This window comes from Phaseolus vulgaris, chromosome 3 (genome assembly GCF_051622355.1).
Source record: "Phaseolus vulgaris cultivar YP4 chromosome 3, ASM5162235v1, whole genome shotgun sequence".
NCBI classification, from domain to species: Eukaryota; Viridiplantae; Streptophyta; class Magnoliopsida; order Fabales; family Fabaceae; genus Phaseolus; species Phaseolus vulgaris.
In genome coordinates this window covers 5,539,240-5,561,191 of record NC_143500.1, presented here as the reverse complement: position 1 = coordinate 5,561,191, position 21,952 = coordinate 5,539,240, and the positions used below count along the sequence as shown (strand labels likewise).

The window sequence follows — 21,952 nt, the reverse complement described above, 5'->3', positions numbered from 1 at the left end:
ACACATATATATTAATAATATTATTTATTATTACTAAAAATAAAAACAATATTAATAATAATTTAGTATTAATAATATTAAAAATTTACATACAATTTTTTTAAATACAACATTACATACGGAAATATTTTCATATGTAACATTACTTTCTATTTGTAAATTTTTAATATTATTATTATTAATATTAATATTATAATTAATATCCATATTATTAATGTTATTAATAATAATAATAATAATTTTTATTTCTTACTACTAATAAAAAATTAATAATAATGATAATATTATTCTTATTAATAATATTATTGTCAGATTCTTAATATTAACATTACTATTAATATTATTATTGTTATTAATATTATTATTATTGTTAATATTTTTATTAATATTATTATTATTCTTATTATTAATATTATTATTATTGTTAATATTATTATTAAAATTATTTATTAATATTCATAATACTCATAATATTAATTTTTAATAAGAATATTAATATTAATAATATTGTTTTATAATATTAATAATGTTAGTAATAACATAAATAATATTAATAATAACATAAATAATATTAATAGTAATAATAATATTTTCAATATTAATATTAATATTTAAAATATAAATATAAATATAAATATTAATAATATTAAAAATAATATTAATATTAATGTTCATAAATAACTTAATGTCAATATTAATAATAATATTGGTAATAAGATTGTTTTTAATAATTTTATTATTATTATTCAGTTGTAGATAAATTTATCTATGAATTTTATATTTGTAAATAAATTTATTTATTGATGAAAATCCGTAAGTAAACTTACCAACGAATTTTTATTTGTAAATATTATTATGAATAATATTAATAATTTTAATAATTTTAATAATATTAATAATAAAATTATTATTAGTGATATTATTATTATTATTAGGATTAATAAAATTATTAATTTTATTATTATTATTGATATTACTATTATTATTAATCATATTATTAATATTATCATTAATGTTAATATCAATAATGTTAATATCAATATTATTATTAACTTAGATATTAATATTACCTAATATAAGATTAATACCTATAGTATATAGATAATATTCATAGATAATATTAATAATAATATTAATATGAGTAACAATATTTATATTTATATCATTAGTATTAATGTTATTATTGTTTTTATTATTTTTATTATTAGTTTATAGATAACAATTTGTAGGTAATGTTAAATTTATTTATGGATTTGTAAATGTTGGTAATGATGTTAAATTTATTAACGGATACAAAATTATGGAAATAATCTGTATGTAGTGTTGAATTTACCAACGAATACAAATAGATAGATAATATTTGTATTTAATGTTCAATTTATCTATGAATTTGGATGGAAGACAATCTATTAACGATCTATGGGAAGGAAGAAAATCTATTAGGTAATATTTTATGGATAAATCTGTAACTAATGTACATGCATCAAACTGTTCATTCAAGTATTAAATGATTTTTTTTAAATATTTTACACTTGTATAATTTGTATAATGAAACATTCAACGTATTCAACACATTGTATTGCACCAATTGTATCACCAACTGTTCATTCAAGTTAATTTCAAGCAATCTATCACCAATTGTATTGCACTTATAATATTCAATACAAAAATCAAATATCAACCACTACATTACCTAATCATAAAATAAAACTCAAATTTAATTTTAAATGCAAACATAACATAATTCACCATATAATTATTTCAACATTCCCCTAATATCATCATATTCGAATGATGCACACGAACCAATAAATTGGCCTCCTTCATGAACTCTTTCTTCCCATGATATGAATGGTTCTACATATGAAACTTTGTAATCTTTATTTACAATATCATCCTTACTTGAATCCCGGCCTCTAGAAAAAATTCCTCATTTTTTTTATTTAAATCATATTTTTTTTCAAATAGGAAGACTTTGAACTTTTGTTACTAGTATGAGTGACAATACGGGTTAGCCCGCTCCGCATAAGTGTTGGCCTGCGGACTAGCCCGCATAAGAAAAATTTATATTTTTTTTATTAAAATAATTCTTTCTGCAACTAATTAATTTTGGAATTTAATTTCTAAAATATAAAAGTGAATTCCATATGAACAAATATTAAGATAATTGCAATTTATATATTATTTAAAATTTTGATAACATAACTTAAATTTGTAGGGTTAGTTGAAATTTATGTATTTGTACTGGTGAACACATCAATCCAAATAACTAACTATCATTTCACATCTAGATGGTTTAAAGTGTAAACAAGTAACGAAAATCAATTTCGTTATACATAAATAAATAAAATATATTTAACCCATACAAAAATAATAATAATAATAATATTATAATTATTATCATAATTATTTTTAATATTATTATTATTGTCATAATTATTAGGATCATTACTATTATTATAAATATAACAGTTTTAAAAATATTAATAAATATAGAATAGTTTTACAAATAATACTAAAAAAAACTTGACTAAGTCAATAAATATACCGATTAGAATAATTAATATATTAAAAAATAAAGCTAAAAAATTGACTAGTCAATAATTATATCGATTAGAATAATTAAAACAAATACATTAAAAATAAAGCATGACTCGTTAATATTGAAAACCAAATTTACTAATTTAATTATTTGTATTATATTTTAATTTTATAGATAATATAAGTATAATTACAGGAATTAATTTGATACAAGAATTTTAATTAAATACGTCAATTAAGAATTTAAATTCAATACTATAATGTATGTTTTGAATTTTCAGAAACGTTTGTGGCGGAGAGATACATGTAGTGGTGATGAAAAGAGGAGAAGATAGGTATAATTGTTTTTGCCCTACATGCTATATAAGAATGAGGAAATTCCTTGAGTGTAAAGCTATTCCCTGTCAAACCTTCTTACAATATTGGCATCCTCTAGAAACTCCAACACTACACCTACTCGCATGCCCAAACAACTTTCTGATTTTAAAACAGTAGGGGTAAGTGCATGGTTTACTTTGAGTTGAATGACACTGGGATGCGTGCTTCATACCATTCAACAGTTCATACCATTACTGTGTTCTGCTTTAACTCTTGACCCCCAAAGGAGATTGTGCTGTTAAACAAGTTTCAGTCGACGGTGAATACTTGGCTCGACGGAGTGAATCAAACTGAAACCTATTCCTTTGACAAAAGCTAAGAAAGTTGTATCGGTTATCAAATAACCCATTATCAAAGATTTAGTTGATGTATGTGTTTCAAAAACTCAACAAGGTTGATGAGAAAATCATATGAACTTAAGATTTAAGAACTTCTTTAAACTAGAAACTACAACCAATCTAATAATTTAATATTATAGTACATAAATAAAAAAAATATATTTAACTCATAAAAAATTAATAATAAAATTATAATTATTATTATCGTAATTATTAGTATCATTACTATTATTATTAATATAACAGTTTTAAAAATATTAATAAATATAACATGGTTTCATAAAGAATACTGATAAAATTTAACTAGTTAATAAATATACGGATTTTTTCAGTTTTTGAATTCCTAGATCATACTTTTTTTTATTGCTGGAATAATAAATCATACTTTTTTTATTGGTTAAATAATAGATCATACTTTTTTTATTGGTTGAATAATAAATCATACTTTTTTTTATTGGTTAAATAATAGATCATACTTTCTTTATTGGTGGTTGAATAATAGATCATACTTTTTTTTTTTATTTGGTTGAATAATATATCATTATTTTTAATGAAATTGATTGATTTTTTATTAATATGTATATAGCAAAATAATTTGATTAAATCTAGTATTCAATCAAATAAATACGTTCTATCAAAATTTAACAATTATGTTTAAAATCTTTGTTATTTTATTATTTGTTATCTATTTAATTTGTCTACCTTTTTTTTAATAAAAAACTATTAAAAATGAAAGAAAGCAATGATTTTTTTTTAAAAGTCAAAACAAATTTATAAAGGATACGAAAAAAAAGTAAAAAAAATCCAAAAACAAATATCTTTTTCCCAAGAGATTTTTTGCAAAGATCTTACTGTGTCTGAAAATATTACAATTTTGGTAAATATTTCTTACAACCAATCATTTGAACCTGCACCGAATATAATTTAAAAAATTTAAAAATATCATTTTTTTAAATAAAAATTCAGAATTGAAATCAACACACTCCAGAAAATTATATCCATTAAAAATTATTGTATTTCGGAAACAAAAATCTGGAAATAAAAATCAAAATTCCATTCTAAATAAAAAATTCTGTAAGATAAAAAAAAAATTGGAACATATTCGGAAAAAGGGGTGGAGAATGTATTTTTATATATACTTCCATTTTATCTAAAGACATTTTCATCCTTTTTATAATGAAATTGGGTGCTTGACTATACATAAGATCTTTTTGCAACTTTCAAATAAAATCACAAGGGCAAAATGAATATTTTAAGTTATGGAATGCAGTTAGAAATTATGGGTGTAGGAAGCAAAAGTCTACATATTATTGTTGTTATTATTATTTTCAAATTAAACTACAAGTTTATGACAAAAAAATCTTAATTTTGCACTGTTTAAATGTTTAAAAGTATATATTATATTACTTTTAATGTATATTATTGAAGTATAAAATAACTTTATATATTAATAAAACATGCAGATATGACTTACATGATAAAACCTTTCAATTAAGGTAGATTTTGAAATGAAATACGAAGATATAAAATAGTTAGTCTATTTTTATTTTTAATTTCTTTTAATATAATAATTTTAATAAATAATTCTTTTTATCGTCAAATTAAAAGATACAAATAGACAATAATTGTAAAATTGTTAAAAGTAATTTGATTATTCCTTTTAATAAAGAGAATATATCCACAACTTTGCTTCTAAAAGTGTTGGAAAATCCTAAATTCAAACCCAGCCAACATATTTTCTCCGCTGTGTGCCTGCAAGAAACTAAAACGGTCCAGTTCTCGGATGCTAGATGTTACTCGCTATGGGAGATAACAAAGCTGGATGGTTGCATTACGAAGGGGATAATGGCGGAGGAAGCTTACTTTCGATGTGGCACACAGATGCTTTTATTTATGACAACCACGTTATGGGGAAGGGGTTTATTGCCGTGACTGGGAAGTATGTGAAAGCTAACTGCAGGTGTGTGGTGGTCAATGTCTACGCTGCCTGCTCTTTGAGGGAGAAGAAGATCCTGTGGGGGGAGTTATCACGAATCAAAATGGCATCTCAAGATATGATCTGGTGCTTAAGTGGAGATTTCAACGATGTTAGAAGCATTTGCGAAAGGAAAGGCGCGACGGAAAGGGGTTCTCAATCAAGCGAAATAAGTGGTTTCAACCGGTTCATTGATACCAACTTGTTGATCGAGCTCCCTTTTGTCGGTAAGCACTTTACTTGGTTCAACTCCAATGGGAAGGCCAAGAGCAGGCTTGATAGAGTCTTGGTATCGGAAGATTGGATGCAATTGTGGCCACTGTGCAAACAGTATGTGCAACGAAGGGAAGTTTCTGACCACTGTGCGTTAGTAGTAAAGGTTGTGGACAAGGACTGGGGTCCTAAGCCTTTTAGAACTATCGATGCATGGTTAGTAGAGAAAGGATTTATGGAGATGGTGAAGGATAGATGGTCTGATTACTATGTACAGGGGAGTAGCTTCATGAAGGTTAAAGAGAAAATGAAGCGTTTGAAGGGGGATTTAAAAGTATGGAACAGGGACACCTTTGGTAATTTGGAGACATCTAAAAAGAGGATTTTACAGGAGATAGAGGACCTTGATTGCCTAGATTGCAACGGTAATTTGTTGGGAAGTGATAGAATGAATAGGATCGAGTTAGTAGGACAGCTCAAGGAGATTGATGTTAAGATTGAGTCTCTTATGCGCTAGAAGACCAGAGTCAACTGGCTCAAGAATGGGGACTCATGTACAAAGTTCTTTTTTTCATCACTGCGATGGAGAAGAAACAGGAATGAAGTGAAGGGCGTCGAGATAGGAGGTTTGTGGTGCGAGGAACCAAGCACGGTACGTGTCGAAGCAAGAAGATGGTTTGAGAATAGGTTCAGAGCAACAAAAGACTTACGAATAAGACTCGATGCAGTTGATTTTAAGTCTTTATCTATGACAGACAACCTGAGTCTGATTGAGGGATTCACTGAGAGGGAAGTAAGGGATGCGGTGTGGCATGTGAAGGCTCAAAAAGTCCGGGACCTGACGGGTTCAACTTCAACTTCCTAAAGAAAGGATGGAAGGTAGTAAAGGAAGATTTTTTGGGTGTGTTGAAGTTGTTTCATGAAACAGGTTGTATACCGAAGGGATGCAATGCGTCATTCATTGCACTTGTTCCTAAGGTAAGGAATCCTGTGTCTCTCGATTATTTCAGACCTATCTCCCTAGTTGGTGCCATGTATAAAATTATATCCAAAGTGTTGGCGGAAAGGATTAAGAAAGTGCTACCCACGATTATTGACGACTGTCAGTCGGCTTTCCTGAAGAATAGGGGGATCCTGGACAACATTCTAATGGCTAATGAAGTGGTAGAGGACATCAGACGACGAGGGCAAAGTGGGCTATGCCTAAAGGTCGACTTCGAAAAAGCGTACGACTCGGTTAGATGGGAGTTTCTGTACGATATGATGGGAAAGATGGGGTTTCATAGGAAGTGGATCAGATGGATCCAGGGCTGTCTAGAAAGTGCCTCTATCTCTGTGCTGGTGAATGGGAGCCCGACATACGAATTTAAACCTGAGAGAGGGTTGAGGCAGGGAGACCCACTTGCCTCATTTCTTTTTTTGATAGTAGCGGAAGGCTTGTCAGGGTTGGCGAGGCAAGCTGTGTAGGCTAACTTACTATCCGGTTTGAGGGTCGGGAGAAAAGAGGTTGAGATAAGTATCTTACAGTTTGCTGATGACACTCTTTTCTTCTGTGAGGACTCTTTTAGCAATGTGGTGACTTTAAAGGCTATCCTCAGAGGGTTTGAGGTAGCGTCAGGCCTCAAGATAAACTTCCACAAGTCCAGGATTGCAGGTATTAATGTGCATAGGAACAATATCCTCTATTATCTGAGGACCTTGAATTGTGCGGAGATGACAGTACCTTTCAAGTATTTAGGGCTTGAGGTAGGAGGCAACCTGAGGAGCAAGAAGTTCTGGGAGCCAGTCATTGATAAGTTGGAGAGCAGGCTAAGCACGTGGAGAGGGAGGTTCTTATCAATGGCAGGTAGAATCTGTGTTATTAAATCGATGCTTACAGCAGTACCCCTGTATTACCTTTCCATGTTCAAAGCACCTGTTTCGGTTTGTAAGAACATCAAGCGTATTCAAAGAAGGTTTCTGTGGGGCTGGGGGAAGGAAAAGAAATCGATCTCATGGGTCAGTTGGGAAAATGTGTGCAAACCAAAACAGGAAGGAGGGCTGGGGATCATAGATATACGTGATTTCAATTATGCTCTGATGGCAAAATGGAAGTGGAGGTGGCTCTCGGATGAAAAAGGAAGATGGAAGGACATCTTGGAGTCGAAATATGGAGGAGGATGCGAGGGGACGAACCCACCAATTAAGCTGCAGTCTTGGTGGTGGAGGGACCTACATAAAGTTTGTATGGAGGGAGGAGGAGAGGGATGGTTCCAAGCCGAAATGGGCTGGAGGTTAGGGTGCGGTGACATAGTGAAATTCTGGGATGACGTGTGGGTCGGGAATACCAATCTCAAATTCGCGTTCCCCAAATTGTACACCATATCATGTAATCAGAATCAAACAGTGGAAGAGGTAGTCATGTGGGAAGGGGACGTTTGGCGATGGAACTTAAGATGGAGGCGGGCCAGGTTCGAGTGGGAGTCGGTGATGGAAACGGACCTAGTCTCATATATTTCTAGGGCTGTTATTACACGGCAGGAGCAAGACACTCGGGTATGGGGGATCAACAATAAGGGGTGTTTCTCAGTGAAATCAGCTTATGCGAGCATAAGAGGAGATGGCACCCGCAATGCTGTTTTTGACCTCCTTTGGAAGGCCAAGGCCTTTCCCTCTGTTCTGACCACTGTGTGGAGGTCCTTACTGGATAGACTACCAACTAGAGAATGCCTGAGTAGGAGGGGGGTGACGATGGAATCCACTTTATGCGAGTTCTGCCATTCTAAAATTGAAACCAGCCATCACTTATTTTTGGAGTGTCAAGTGGTCGTGCGTGTTTGGGACTTATGTCATAGATGGATAGGCATCCTTTTTGTTCAACACAATGTTATGAGTAATCACTTTGAAAGTTTCACTTTGATTCAGGTCAGTAACAAACAAGACTTGATTTGGAAAGGTATTTGGACTGCTATAGTACGTAGTGTATGGGAACATAGGAACTTGGTCGCGTTCAAGCAAGGAGTTGTAGATGCTGAAGAGATGTTCCAGCAAGCTCAACTGAAATCATGGTTGTGGATGAAGTATAAGGTATGCAGGTTCAATTACTCTTTTGTGGATTGGGTTTTAAACCCAATTTTGTGTATCAAGAGCTATAAGTAATGGACCTCCAAAGTAAAGTCCGGTACAGGAAAGGCAGAAGGGTCCGTGGAAGATTGAAAAATCTGTAGGCCATTTAGCATTTGTGGTAAGATCGTTGGATTGCAGGTGCTGTGTTAAATAGGCGTAAGCCAAGGCGCGACTGGGATGGATGGAGGCTCTGGTTCTGATCGTTCAGCGGAATGGCTTGGGCATGCTCGACGAGGTTGTTGCCTTGGTTTGGGGAGCACTATAATGAGCGGGGTATATGACTGTTACGTAACATGGTGCATGTATGGACTGGTATGGAGTAAGGATTGTAGGAAAGCCATGCTTACCACGCTATCCATAGCAGTCATCTATGCTGTGAGCACAGGAACATAGGGGATCCTGCTCTTTACTTGTCAGGGGAGGTATGAAGCAGTAAAACTTTTCTGTGAGGATTGGGTAGGACATGTTGTTTTGGGTTGTCCTGATGGGGCTGGGGGTGGAGTGGAGGTGTTCATGGTGGTGAATGTAACAAAGGGGAGAAGTGGAACAAAGGACTGTTGGGGCTGTTATGTGTGTTGGCATTCGGTCTTGGAGATGTGAAGACCGTCAAAATGACAAAGTGATCAACGTGGTGTGTGGCTTTATGCAGGGTGACTACAGGGGCATAAGCTACCCAAAGGCATCTCAGCAGTATGGTAACTCCAGCAACATAGCTCTACTGGTTTTATGCAGTCAAAGCTCATTGCGGCAACCACGTATTCTATGTGATGTATCCTATAATGGTTCATCCTTAACTTTTCCTATGTTAGGTGTAGTAACTGTATAAGGGTTGGGACACCCCTTAAGTGTCCCTTTTTATTCTATTAATTCATTGCTGATAAAAAAAATGTTGAGATAAGACGAATAATCTTGAATTTTGAATTTAATTCTTCAAAAGCTACAAGTTACTTTTATGGCTTTTATTTTGGTTAACAATTTTTTGGAAAAAAAATTATATTTGGATAATAAGTAAACATTAGGTTTAAGTTGGGTAAAACTTTACACTAACCCATTTAATCCTTCAGGAAATGACTTTATAAGTAATTATTGTAAAATATAATAATTCTATAATTGGATAAAAATTGGGAATGCAGTAAGTAAAAGTCTTCTTTTTTGCATGTATCACAACAATTATGCATAATCACAAACCTTTTAAGAATTTTTTTTATATTATATATTAAACAAGAAAAAATCGTAGAAGAAATTTCTCTAATTATATGTATGTTCTCTTAGTAGATCAATTTCATTTGAAACTCTCTAAATTATTCAACTCTTGCTCTAGTTAGTAGGTTTGAGTAGCTTTTCAGTTCTCCACATGAAACTAAATTTAGAAAAAGGTGCAAATAACTAGCATTCCTTAATCTTACAAGGCATTGCAAGTAGAGAAAATTCTGCATGTAAAACACTTTTTAAAGAAGTAATAACTATGAGTAGTCGATATAAGAAATGGTACTACACCCTAACAGCATGGTTCCTGAATAAGATTGCAATGGTAAAATGTTGAAAAGCAAGAAATGAGATGGCAAGAAAGATAGAAACAAGTATAGAGAAATAAGAGTGAGAAGAGGTTTCAATTGATTCATTTTGTGATGTAGGACAAAATGCACATAGCTAAATCATGTTTACACAACCTGTAAGAGCCTATGAAATTAATTACATTAACAAGATAATCTGATGAGCACAATGACTTCTGAATATCAAGATTCAATCACCTAGTAGGCAAAGTGCCTGTCTCATGCTAAGCTCCACTTTAAGTGAAGGAAATTGCTCCAAATCATGCCACCTAATTCTATTTAAGTATGTCATGTGATTGCAGCTAGTCTGATCTTTCACATAAAAAAGAATTATTCTTATTACTGTATGTAGAGTGTGGTATGGTAGTCTGAAAGTGCATGTTTAGGAAAGTTCTAACGAAGGAAATACATGTTAAGTGTGTTTATTTGTGATCTACATTTCTTTCTTGGAACTTACATGGTGTATTGGTTCACACTCATCAATAGACAATACTATTCATAGTGAAAAGAGCATAAGTTTGCTTTAAAGCCATGACAACAAAATATGAGATAGAGAAGTTCAATGAGAATAATTTCTCATTGTGGAAGACATGTTAGAGTATCTCGTTCCAGTGCGAAAGCTGAATTTCAAGCCCTTCCCCAAGGTGTGTGTGAAGGACTTAGGATGAAGATCATACTTGATGACCTTAAAATAAAGATTAGCATCCATATACAATTGTACTATGACAACAAGTCAGCCATGAGCATTGTCCATAATCTAGTCCAACATGATAGGACCAAACATATTGAAATCAACAAGCATTTCATCAAAGATAATCTTGATAGGAGTCTAGTGGCTAACACCCATGTCCCTACAGAACTTCAAATGGCGAACATTCACACTAAATGACTTTCTTGGGACAAATTCAAGGATCTTGTAAGCAAGCTGGGAATGATTGATATTCATTTACCAACTTGAGTGTTGTAAATAGTAGATTTCAATATTTATGATTAGAAAAAATATCTTTAGAATCCTCCAATTCAGTTTAGCATATTTTTTATTTCCTTATTTTTAAGATTTGACTATTATAAATAGAGAAGAAGAGAATGTAATTAGTATAAATAGAGAAGAAGAAGAATGTAATTAGTGTGATTGTTATACTTGAAAGGGGTTAATCTGAATGAGAGAAAATTTTATTCAATTGAATAATTTGAAACAATACTTTAGCTTCTATATATAGAGAATTCTAATCCTAAAGTATTGATTATAAAGACATCTCTCGAATCCTCTTACAACTTCTAACAATATACTTAATATCCTATTACTAACAACACTCTCCCTCAAGCTAGTGAATAAATATCTATCATTCCCAGCTTGCATATGAGATTATGAAATCGTTCAGTGGTTGTAAACAAGTATGCTATCTAAAGCCCAAATGGGACATAAGAATAGTGATAAGGCCACTATCCAATTTCTCTTTTTATAATTGGTTGATCTATATCTATGTGTTTGGTACTATCATGCTGAATTGGATTGTGAGCAATGGGAATAACTAATGTATTATAACAAAAAAGAATAATAGACTTTTCACATGCCACTTTAAGATCATTTAGAATAATTCTCAGCCATAAGAATTCACATACCTCATGTATCATTGCTCGGAATTCAGCCTATGTAAATTAGAGACCAAATTTAGAAACTAAATAATTGGTAGTTAAAATCTTGGTTGTTAATTAGATACCAATTTAGAAACTATTTAACAATAATAGAAACTAATTTAGAAACTAATTTTTTATTTAGTTTCTAAAATAGTCTCTAATTTAGTTACTATTACAACTAATTATTTTAATCTCTAAAAATTAGTTTCTATTTCATCACGAGTAAACCAATATAAAAGATGATACATCTTCAACCCAAACTTTAAGATTGTGTTCATACTTCTCAAGAATGAGTTGAGTTTTACGGTGATTCTTTACCACAATGGGGGCATATTTGTCCTTGTCCTTTCTGACATTTATCTCAACACAATTTGTTTTTACCCTAATTGTTGTTGGACTTTTTCACCATAAAAAGGTATGTTTATCTTTGTGTGAGGCAATCAGAAGACAAACCATCCACTTTGGTATCATTACGAGTTTCACATTGGGTCAAAGCAAATCAACTAAAAAGAACATGATACCAACATTAACACAAAACCATACATGTTATTAAACTTTCTGATTTTTATTCAACGTAAAACTTTCAATTCATACTATTCTTAGTATTAGTTATTAATATCTTTTTATTGAGTGACTATTTACTTATATTATTTTGGAAAATTTTCTTTAAAACTCCAAACAGTAAAAAAACAAACACTTGAAAGCTCCTTTTAATAATATAATAATATTTTAAATTAAAAATAAAATAAAATAACTAAAATATTAATTTATTAGGATGTTGAGTGTATTTAATAATATAATAATCTTTTTAATTAAAAAATAAAATAAAAATAACTTAAATATTAATTTATTAGGATGTTGAGTGTATGTATTCCCTGTATATGTAAATGGTGTCAATATATGAACTTCCAACCTATGAAGTTCGGATACTTCTCTTAAATGACGTGTCGATGTCGAGTACTCGTATCGGACACTGACATTTGTATGATACTTGTATGATACGTATCCGTGAAGTGTCCAATTCAAAAAATATTTGTTGGATTTCTGAAAATTCTAGTATGATTCTAACACAATTTTTAAAAAAAAATACATTAATTTTAAAAAAAATCAAACTTATTGTATAAATTTTTATTATGATTATAATGAAAAACATATTTCTGCTCTAAAAAATAATCTAGAACATATTGTGCACATAAATCTTTATTAATAATTTATATAATTCATAATTATATAATATATAGATTCGTGTCCCATGTCTTATATCTTAGAGATTTTAGAGATTATACGTATTTTCGTATCCGGGTCGCATCAATATGTGTGTAGTGTTAGATACCTTCCTACACATGACAAAGCTGCTGAGTTTCAAGTGAAAAAGAAAGGATTGGACCATGATAAGCTGTAGGGAGTCACCATAGATAAAAACACTGCAATGGTATTATTTGGTGATTCATCTGTGCAAAACCCCAGAAAATACAAACGAGATATTGAGATGATGACATATTGATATTGAAGAAGAAGTAGAGTGCACCTGAAGTAGTGGAAAGTGCAGTGTTAACAGAAAATCCTTTATACAGGTTAGGAAAAGGATATATAGAAGTTGAATATATAAGAAAACGAAATGATACTACTATCTACCACTACTGGTACAGATTACTGGAAGTGGATTACTTCCACTTAAAAGCACTAGTCCTAATAACTTGTGTGGATGAAAGAATGAAAAACGTGGTATATATATACAGTGTTTTGTGGGATTTGAAAAAACAAAATTTTGGTCTGTGGGGGGTTGTTGGAAGCCATGGAAGGATGCAGAAAGTGTGGCGGGATTATGAAGTTGTCATGTGAGTTTTCCTCGCAAGCCCAAGGGTTTGATGATCTGAAAGGAGCAGAGCAAAGTTTCGTCGACGCACATGAGGGCGCCGGCGTTGTTGAACTCGCCGCAATAGTTTGGCGCGGAGAAGATGGTGACGAGCTGCCGGTCGGCGAAGAATTGGTAGCCGTCTTCGACGACCTGGTGGGCCCTGCAAATGAGATCGAGATCGTGTTTCTTGAGGAACTCGGCGACCTTGTCGGGGCCGAAGGTGTAGGAGACGCCCCTGTCGTTTTCGCCCCAGCCTTGGATGTCGGGGTCGGGGTCGGCCCAGAGGAGGTCACACAAGAGGCCCTGGTCGGGGACGTCGACGGGCCTTTCTATGGCTTTGATCTGGTTGAGGGTCTCCATGTCCGGCGAAAGGCCGCCGTGCATGCAGAGGATCTTGTCATCGATGAGGGCGGCGACGGGGAGACAGTTGAAGCAGTCGGTGAATATCTTCCAGAGGCGAACGCTGAATCTTCGCTTGCACTCGTCGTAGAAGCCGTAGATTCTGTTAATGGAGGCACACTCGTGGTTTCCTCGGAGAAGGAAGAAGTTCTCTGGGAATTTGATCTTGTAGGCCAGGAGCAGGCATATGGTCTCCACGCTCTGTTTTCCTCTGTCCACGTAGTCTCCGAGGAATAGGTAATTCGAATCCGGCGGAAAACCACCGTACTCGAACAGTCGCAACAGGTCTGGATACTGCCCGTGTATGTCGCCTGAAACAATCATTCAACTCTTTTACATCAATATCAATCAAACTCTCACTTTCATCTCAAATATGAACATGAATGAATTCCACTTACCGCAGACGTTTATGGGAGCCTCCAATTCCAGAAGATTTGGCTGGCACAGGAACAGATCTTTGGCCGTGCTGCAAAGGCTCCGAATTTCTGACTCCAGAAGGTGAATCCGTTTCCCCCTGTTCTTCCTTACTTCCAGAAGCCTCTCTATCAAACCATCCAATCCTTCCATTACCCTCCAATTCTCTTCTCTTTCTCTTCTCTTCTATTCTATTGCAGGATTTCTCTTCCCAAGCTCAAACTCATGAGCCAAAATTATGTTCTTTCACGCCCTCCCACTCATATAGAGCAAACAAATATTCCAAAAACAAAGCAATTTTGAGGACAGATATATTTGGGGTCTGGGGAAGCACATTTTTGTTTTATCAATTTGACTAATTTCTATGGCTCACAAGCTTAGAAGATAATGGAATGGAGAAGAGACATCCTCCTCCCACTACCTAAATTTAGAAAACCCTAATCAGTTTTTTTTATAGGCCTATTTAGTTAGTTAGTTAGTTGGTATACCAAGGCAAAAATTATCATTAATGTGGTACTAATTTCTTTAGAGTATGTTCCAAACAAGTTTTCTGTTATATTATAATATTATTGCAGTATAGTCTCTGCAATATGATTGTAAATAGGATGAAACTTGTTTACTTTTAAAGCTGCAATTGAATAAGAAAGTCTACTCAAGTGGAAAGTGCTTCTTCACCATTGGAAGGTTTGTTAAAGGTAGATGCTGGAAACATCGTTTGATTTGCTACTATCTCATAAATGCCTTATAGGATCTCTGAAGGCTTTGAAGATGAAGTTGAAAGATCTTTGGCTGGAGAAATCCTATTTCTCCCACCGGACATATAAATGAAATATAAATATATGTATTTGTATCTTTTAAATATTAAATTATTTATATATATATATATAAATATATACATGTTTTAAAGAAAAAAATTAAATATTTTTTAAAGAAAATAAAAATAAATATTGATATTTGAGATGGTTTTCTACATATTATTTAAAAGAAAAAAAATTATTATTAACGAATATCTTATTAATTAAATTATAACAATAATTAAATTATATAAAACATATCATTCATAATTCTATTAATTTTAAAAATTTACAAATTTTATTGCTATTTTCTTATTTGCATATTCTTATCTTATCAAGATTAAAAAAATAGTTTGCAAAGTATTATGATTTATTTGATTTTTATAAAAAAATAAAACTTGAATTACAATGTGAAATAAATAAAAAGTAACAAAAATACATAATGAAAGTGGAAGAAGAAAAAAAGAATTGTTTGGTGAGCCACAGATATTAGTAGTAGGAGTATCAGTAAAGCTAAATAATATATATATATATATATATATATATATATATATAATTTTGTTTTTGGAAAAATAGTTTTCAAAACCAAACTAAACTATACTATTATTCTTAAAATTTATTTATAAAAAGGAATCATTTTTATATATATAGATATAATATATTCATATTTATTAAAATAAATTATAAATCTACACTCTTAATATAAATATGTGAATAATATTATTTGATTTTAAATATAATCATATGTGTATTTATATTTATTTAAAAGATATAGATAAATGTGTATTTGTATCTTTTAAATATCAAATTATATATATTTTAAAGAAAAATAAATAAATTTAAAATGTACTAATAATAAATTATATTAATAATAAATTGTATTGATGATATATTTATGAAGTTTTACTTAAATGTCTATTATATCTTAAAAGAAATTTAAAAATTAAATAATAAAATTAAATATATTAATAAAAGTAAAATTAATAATTAATTTTTTCCATTTTTAGTTTTTTTAAATTAAATATTAACTTTTTTCTATTTTTAAATTTAAATAATTATAAAAATAATAAAATAATTAAAATAAAATATTAATATAAAGATAAAATAGGAAAAAAGTGTGTATAAAAAAACAGTTATAATAAAGAATCCATTTATATATATTTATATATAAGTGTAAATAATTAAAAAATAACTGAATTTTTATGAAATGTTTTTTTTATATCAAATTAAATCATACCTCATTTATAACACATTAATACACATTCTTCTACTCTGTATTTTTCTTCTCTTTCTCTTACCCTTCGGCTGCATGGCTTCCAAACCCCGCACAGTTGAAGAGATCTTCAGAGATTTCAGAGCCCGAAGAAACGCTATTATTCGCGCACTCACTCACGGTACTACTCTTTTCTTTAGAATGCCTCTTTCTTTTTCTTTCTCTCTCATTGTTTTTTTCACCCGTGCCTTTTTCTCTTCTTAGACGTTGATGAATTTTACGGACTCTGTGATCCAGGTAAAGGGTATTTTCTCAGCTTTTCCCCCTTAATTTTTGTACTTGGGTTTCTTTTACATGAAAAAAATTGGATTCTTTATTTGTTTATTTTTATTTTTTTGTTGGTATTTCGTTATGTTTTGCGAATTTGTGAAAAGCAAACTGAGGGTGTGTGTGAATTGTTCTGCATGCTTGTTCGAGTGAACAAGGTGGGGTTTTTATGACTCAGACTGAGAAAGAAACAAAAAGGGTAGATAGTAATGGGGAAAATGTGAGCTTTTGTTTTGCATGGTTCATGTACTGTTTAGTTAGCGTAAGAAAGTCAAATAAGAGTGCTGAGTTTGCTGTATGGCGTTTGGGTCTGGTAGTAGAGGGTAACATCCATGTTCATTTTTCTGGTTTTAATTTCAGTTAGGTTGAGATTGTTGATATATGTGGTTTTGTAATAATTGAATAATATGTTGTGTTCTTCCCTTAAATTTGAAGTTTTTCCTGTGTGTTTCCTTAAGGTAAGGAAAACTTGTGCCTCTATGGACATCCAAACGGGGTCTGGGAGGTAGCTCTGCCATCGGAGGAAGTTCCACCAGAGCTCCCAGAGCCAGCTCTTGGAATCAACTTTGCCAGGGACGACCTGAGCCGCAAGGACTGGCTTTCTCTGGTTGCTGTGCATAGTGATTCATGGCTGCTTGCTGTGGCCTTTTACCTTGGAACTCGGCTTAACCACAATGAAAGGTATTATCTAACATTGACACAGAGATGCATAAGCAATAATCCCGCTTCACTGTGGCTGTGTATTTAATGTAGAAGTTATGGTTATGAGTGGAATTCATGCTGGACATTCATCTAAACCATTATTTTAGAGTAAAGAGTCAAAAGAAATTCCATATATAAAAAACCTTAGATCAAATGCAGCATCCCTATAATAGTGGCTAGGTAGGTGTAATTTGGATTCTTCTGCCAATCCATCTTGTGTCATGCTTTCAATTTTCTGTCACATGGCAGGATCTTTTCTATTTTATATGCTTCTTATCTTATTGAAGGATTGTGAATATGGATGATGCTGTTTTCAGTATTTAGGCTATTACTTGTACTCAGTTAAACTTAATTTTTGTATAATTTTTCTGCTTATTAAAAAAAACTTTGGCTCGGTTATTAATTATGCATTTCTTGAATATTTTGATTTTTAAGCATTCATAAGTGTGCCATATAAATTAGTCATGTTAATATTTCGATCTTTTGATATAGTGGGTGATTGTCAATCAATTATTTGGGGTACCGTACTGTTATAACACTCTTGGAATTATTGGATTGAGCTTGCCACTAAGTCAAAAAAGTTATAGCCCATCTCACCTAGACAATTGATGCACCTTATAAAACAAATTCCCTTTAACAGTTATACTTTCAGGAATAAGACTTTTACTGTGATTTGTGCTACAATTCTCCCCTCAACAATTGTCTTACATCAACATTTGTCTTACAGGAAATTTAACTCATGATCTTAAGTGTGATAATTGAGCCTTCACTACTACTAGTCCAAAAGCTATAGTTAATTGTCAGAACACAATTTTTTCTACTTAAGATCATCTATTCAATTATGATTTTGAACTTTTGGATTGTAACTTAGCTCACTTAGTGTGGGATAATTGATGTAATTTGTAACATTTTTCTTCATTGAGAATAAATCTGTGATCTAACTTTAATATCAATTGTTACATCAAGTGTTTATTATAGATCAAAAGTTATAGTTGATAGTCAGATGATAGTAATCCAAGTGTCAAAATTAAAGAGGGGATCCAATGTATTAGATTGACAACTCTGCTCTTTTATTTAAACTAGAAATTTCTTCAATTTCCAATTGCAAGATATGTCAATATATAAAACTTATATTGGATATCTTTATTGTAGCACCCTGCTTAGCGTCTCCTGCAACTTGGCATATGGTTCTTTCTATCGATGTTTTCCTTGACTTCTAATGGCAGAAAACGCCTATTTGGTTTGATCAATGCTCTTTCCACCGTTTTTCAAGTTGCAAGTGGCAATAAACCAATTAAGGAAAAACTCTCCTTGGATAGTGGAAGCAAATCTGGTGTAACCATCGAGGTTAGTAGTTTCCTTTCCTTTTCCGGTGACTATTGTTTCTCCTGACTGGTTAAGTATTGGTTTGAAAATGCTAAAAGTTCCATAAAAACAAATAATAATGGAAGTAAGCATATATAAAAAAAATATGGTGGTTTTAGTTTTGTTCTGACAAAGAAAATCACAGGTAGCAATGAAAGGTGAGCATGCTAGAATATTTTGTGGAAGCTGTGGTGAAAAATACAATGGAGATGAACTTTGGATGGGGTGCGATATATGTGAGTGGTGGTACCATGGAAGGTGTGTTATGATCAACTCTGCAAAGGCTGACACCCTAAAACGGTATAAATGTCCATCATGCAGCTTGAGGAGGAGCAGATCATAGAGTGAAGGCAATGAAATGGGAATATGTGACTCAGCTGAATCTGTTTCATGTCTCACAAGATTCTTACTACACTTGTAGAGGTTCATGTAATGAGTATAGAATAGAGTATCACAAATTTCAATTGGATAATTAGTTGATGATATTTGCTTGAATCTACACATTGTAATTTTTGTTTAATTCAATGTTGTTTCACGAAGTTAAAGCTAGCTGTTTCATCGAAAACTTAATTTTAAAGAATTAAGATGAAAACAAATTCTATATAAGTTAATTTTAGTTTATAAAAAATCATTTTATTATATAAATTAATTTTAGTTTAAAAAATATTTTTATTTCATTGTCTTTAAGAAGTTGATACAAGTTTATAAACTAGACGTTGTTATACATTAGTTTCTTCTAAATATACTCTTCCATGAATAAATTTTAACAGGAGGAGAATTTTGTTTATTCATAATTACAGTTTTCAACAATGACTATTTCAACATTATACCTTTTGGACTTCTATCATATGAGTAAACTTTATTGTTAAAAAAGTTATTTTATAGTTTTTATCTTTTATTTATCATGATTTATAAATGAAATATAGTATAAGAAATTGTTGATTTAATTATTAGATATGGACATAGATATGTCCAACACACACGGAGATGGAAATAATGATTGAAAGTGAAGAAGAAAACTGGTCTGTTTATTATCACAGACGAAAGCAACGATTTTATGCATCATTAAGAGAAGTCACATGTTCATCCCCATGTGCTACCATGTGTCCTCTACGTTGATCTGAAATATTTTTGAACTCAATATCAAGTAAGCAAGGTAAAGAAATTATATTTTTGTGCTTATCATAATGAACATGGCTACATTGTAAGCTGCTAACTTGCTTGTTCATATTTTATCCAGAGACAACACAACAAGCTTTAGCTCTCCTCGGTGAGAATCTACATAAAAAAGTTCCCTTGGAAATGGTCAATGTTGTAACACAATTAGCACTAGAGGCCATAATCAAGCCATCACAGAAACTACCATGTGTAGAAATATGATTGCATTCCTGCTAAGACTTGGACCCAGACCTCTGCTACCAACAACTTTATCTGCTCCAATGGTGTTATCATAGATGATGAGGATGGAGGACATTGATTGAAGTGTTGGTCCACCCTTTTATTGATGTTGCTTAAAACAGGGAAGAAAATTAAAGATAAAAAGTTGGCATGGAAGCAGAGATTATAAGGGAAAATTGGAGGGGAGAATCATATTTTGAGGGGAGCATTATGAAGATCACAAAGAGCTTAAGTTCAGGGGAGCAAGTTAAAAAGGAGCAAGCTAAAAAGAATAGATTCGAGTCTACGCTTATTGTTTTTGCTTATGCTTACTTTGTAACATATTGATATTATATTTCTTATAAGCAAAACATAAGCTTTAGTTGTTCCTAGAAACCTTGTATCTTGATATAACATGTATTGATTCTGTAACAAACTAACAAAAGACTATATCTCACTGATATGTCTCACTAATGAGAAATATTCAACAATTTGATAACCTATCAAACTTGCACTTTAACTTATGATCTATGAAAGTTTGTACGAAGTAGAAATTGTTTGTGAAAACTTAAACTGTGGAATGTTTTGTATAGATTCATGTTTTATATAGATTCATGTTTTAACTACCTTCAAAATATGAGATTGCCACGGAAAAAGTCTAACATCCCAAGGTTAGTTCTTTAAAATAGTTAAGTATAAAACACTATCACACTTATAAGATGACAGTTCTATAAAAACAACAAATCTTGTAAGACACGATTATTTTGTTTGATAGACGATATAACACTATGCAGGTTTTTCTCAAAGTTTGATATGATGCGCATAAAAACTATAACAACTATAAATTATCTTTTAACAACTACATTTTTCTAGAATCTATTTAAAACCTTCCATCCAGAAGAATGATAATAAGATAGAGGAGAGGACACATAATATCAAAATGTTGCTCAAAAGAAGAGCATTCCTCTAAGCCAAGAAAGCAGAGGTTGCACACTATAGCAAAAAAATTTGACAAGAGGATATCGAATGACCCTCAAGCTTAAAATTAAGATCAAAGCACTAGGATATAAAGGAGCTTTATGAAAAAAACTTCAATTGTTTATTCAGTTACATAGGAGAGTGAGCCTAACCATTGTATACGTCGAAAGACGCTACCTTCCCTAGAGAGCAAGATTATCTAAACAAGGAAAGAAAGCCTGACCATTGTATTTTCATCAAACATAATCCTTCATGGTCATATGACCCAAGGATTAGTAGATCACTAAAATACCAAACTTTCATATCTTAGCCAGTAGTGACTATTTGGAAAAGAATATTGAGGTTCAATCAAGAGTGACTTGAGTGAAGAATACTTCTTAACAGGGTAAGCCATGAGTGGCTCCGAAAGAATATTTGGTTAGCCAAGAGTGGCTAGGTGCAAAGAATATCCAAGGTTAGTTAGGAGTGTTTTGAGAAAAGAATACTTAAAGGGTTAGCCAAAAGTGACTTGTGTAAAAAAATAATCAATTAAGTCAAGAGTGACTAATGTCAAGAATATTCAAGGGGTTAGCTAGAAGTGACTACGAGCCCAAAGATTCACAACATTAGTCTGCCTACTTAAACTTGGTTGGCTGGTCAAGAACTGAATGTCTTGTGTGACAAACGAACCAATATAAACTATTATTTAAGTGTTCTCCCCTCCTTATATCCTTTACAATACATGTTATTATCATCTGCCCTAACCTTTGAAGTAGAGTTAACACTACAAGAAAATCATGAAATA

General features: G+C 31.7%; 3 protein-coding genes across 4 annotated transcripts; 2 read left to right on the top strand and 1 right to left on the bottom strand.

Annotated features, from left to right (window-relative positions):
* Positions 1-5,059: 5,059 nt before the first annotated feature.
* Positions 5,060-5,962, top strand: LOC137808831 (uncharacterized). Its single transcript, XM_068610111.2, has one exon. It carries the CDS (start codon positions 5,060-5,062, stop codon positions 5,960-5,962), a length of 903 nt encoding a protein of 300 aa, XP_068466212.2.
* Positions 5,963-13,292: 7,330 nt separating this feature from the next.
* On the bottom strand, positions 13,293-14,947 carry LOC137806298 (serine/threonine-protein phosphatase PP1). Its single transcript, XM_068606324.2, has 2 exons — positions 14,397-14,947; positions 13,293-14,309 (listed from the first exon to the last, which is right to left on the bottom strand). Exons 1-2 carry the CDS (start codon positions 14,563-14,565, stop codon positions 13,576-13,578), a joined length of 903 nt encoding a protein of 300 aa, XP_068462425.1. The 5' UTR covers positions 14,566-14,947; the 3' UTR covers positions 13,293-13,575.
* A 1,556-nt stretch (positions 14,948-16,503) lies between these two features.
* LOC137806299 (PHD finger protein ALFIN-LIKE 2) lies at positions 16,504-19,344 on the top strand. Of its 2 annotated transcripts, XM_068606325.2 has the most exons (5): positions 16,504-16,600; positions 16,684-16,716; positions 17,205-17,427; positions 18,675-18,795; positions 18,959-19,344. In XM_068606325.2, the coding sequence occupies exons 1-5, from the start codon at positions 16,516-16,518 to the stop codon at positions 19,154-19,156; spliced, it is 660 nt and encodes a 219-aa protein (XP_068462426.1). In that variant the 5' UTR covers positions 16,504-16,515; the 3' UTR covers positions 19,157-19,344. The 2 variants fall into 2 exon arrangements, with proteins under 2 accessions (XP_068462426.1, XP_090156402.1); XM_090300276.1 differs by lacking the exon at positions 18,959-19,344 and having other exon boundaries at positions 18,601-18,786.
* The last annotated feature ends 2,608 nt before the right edge of the window (positions 19,345-21,952 follow it).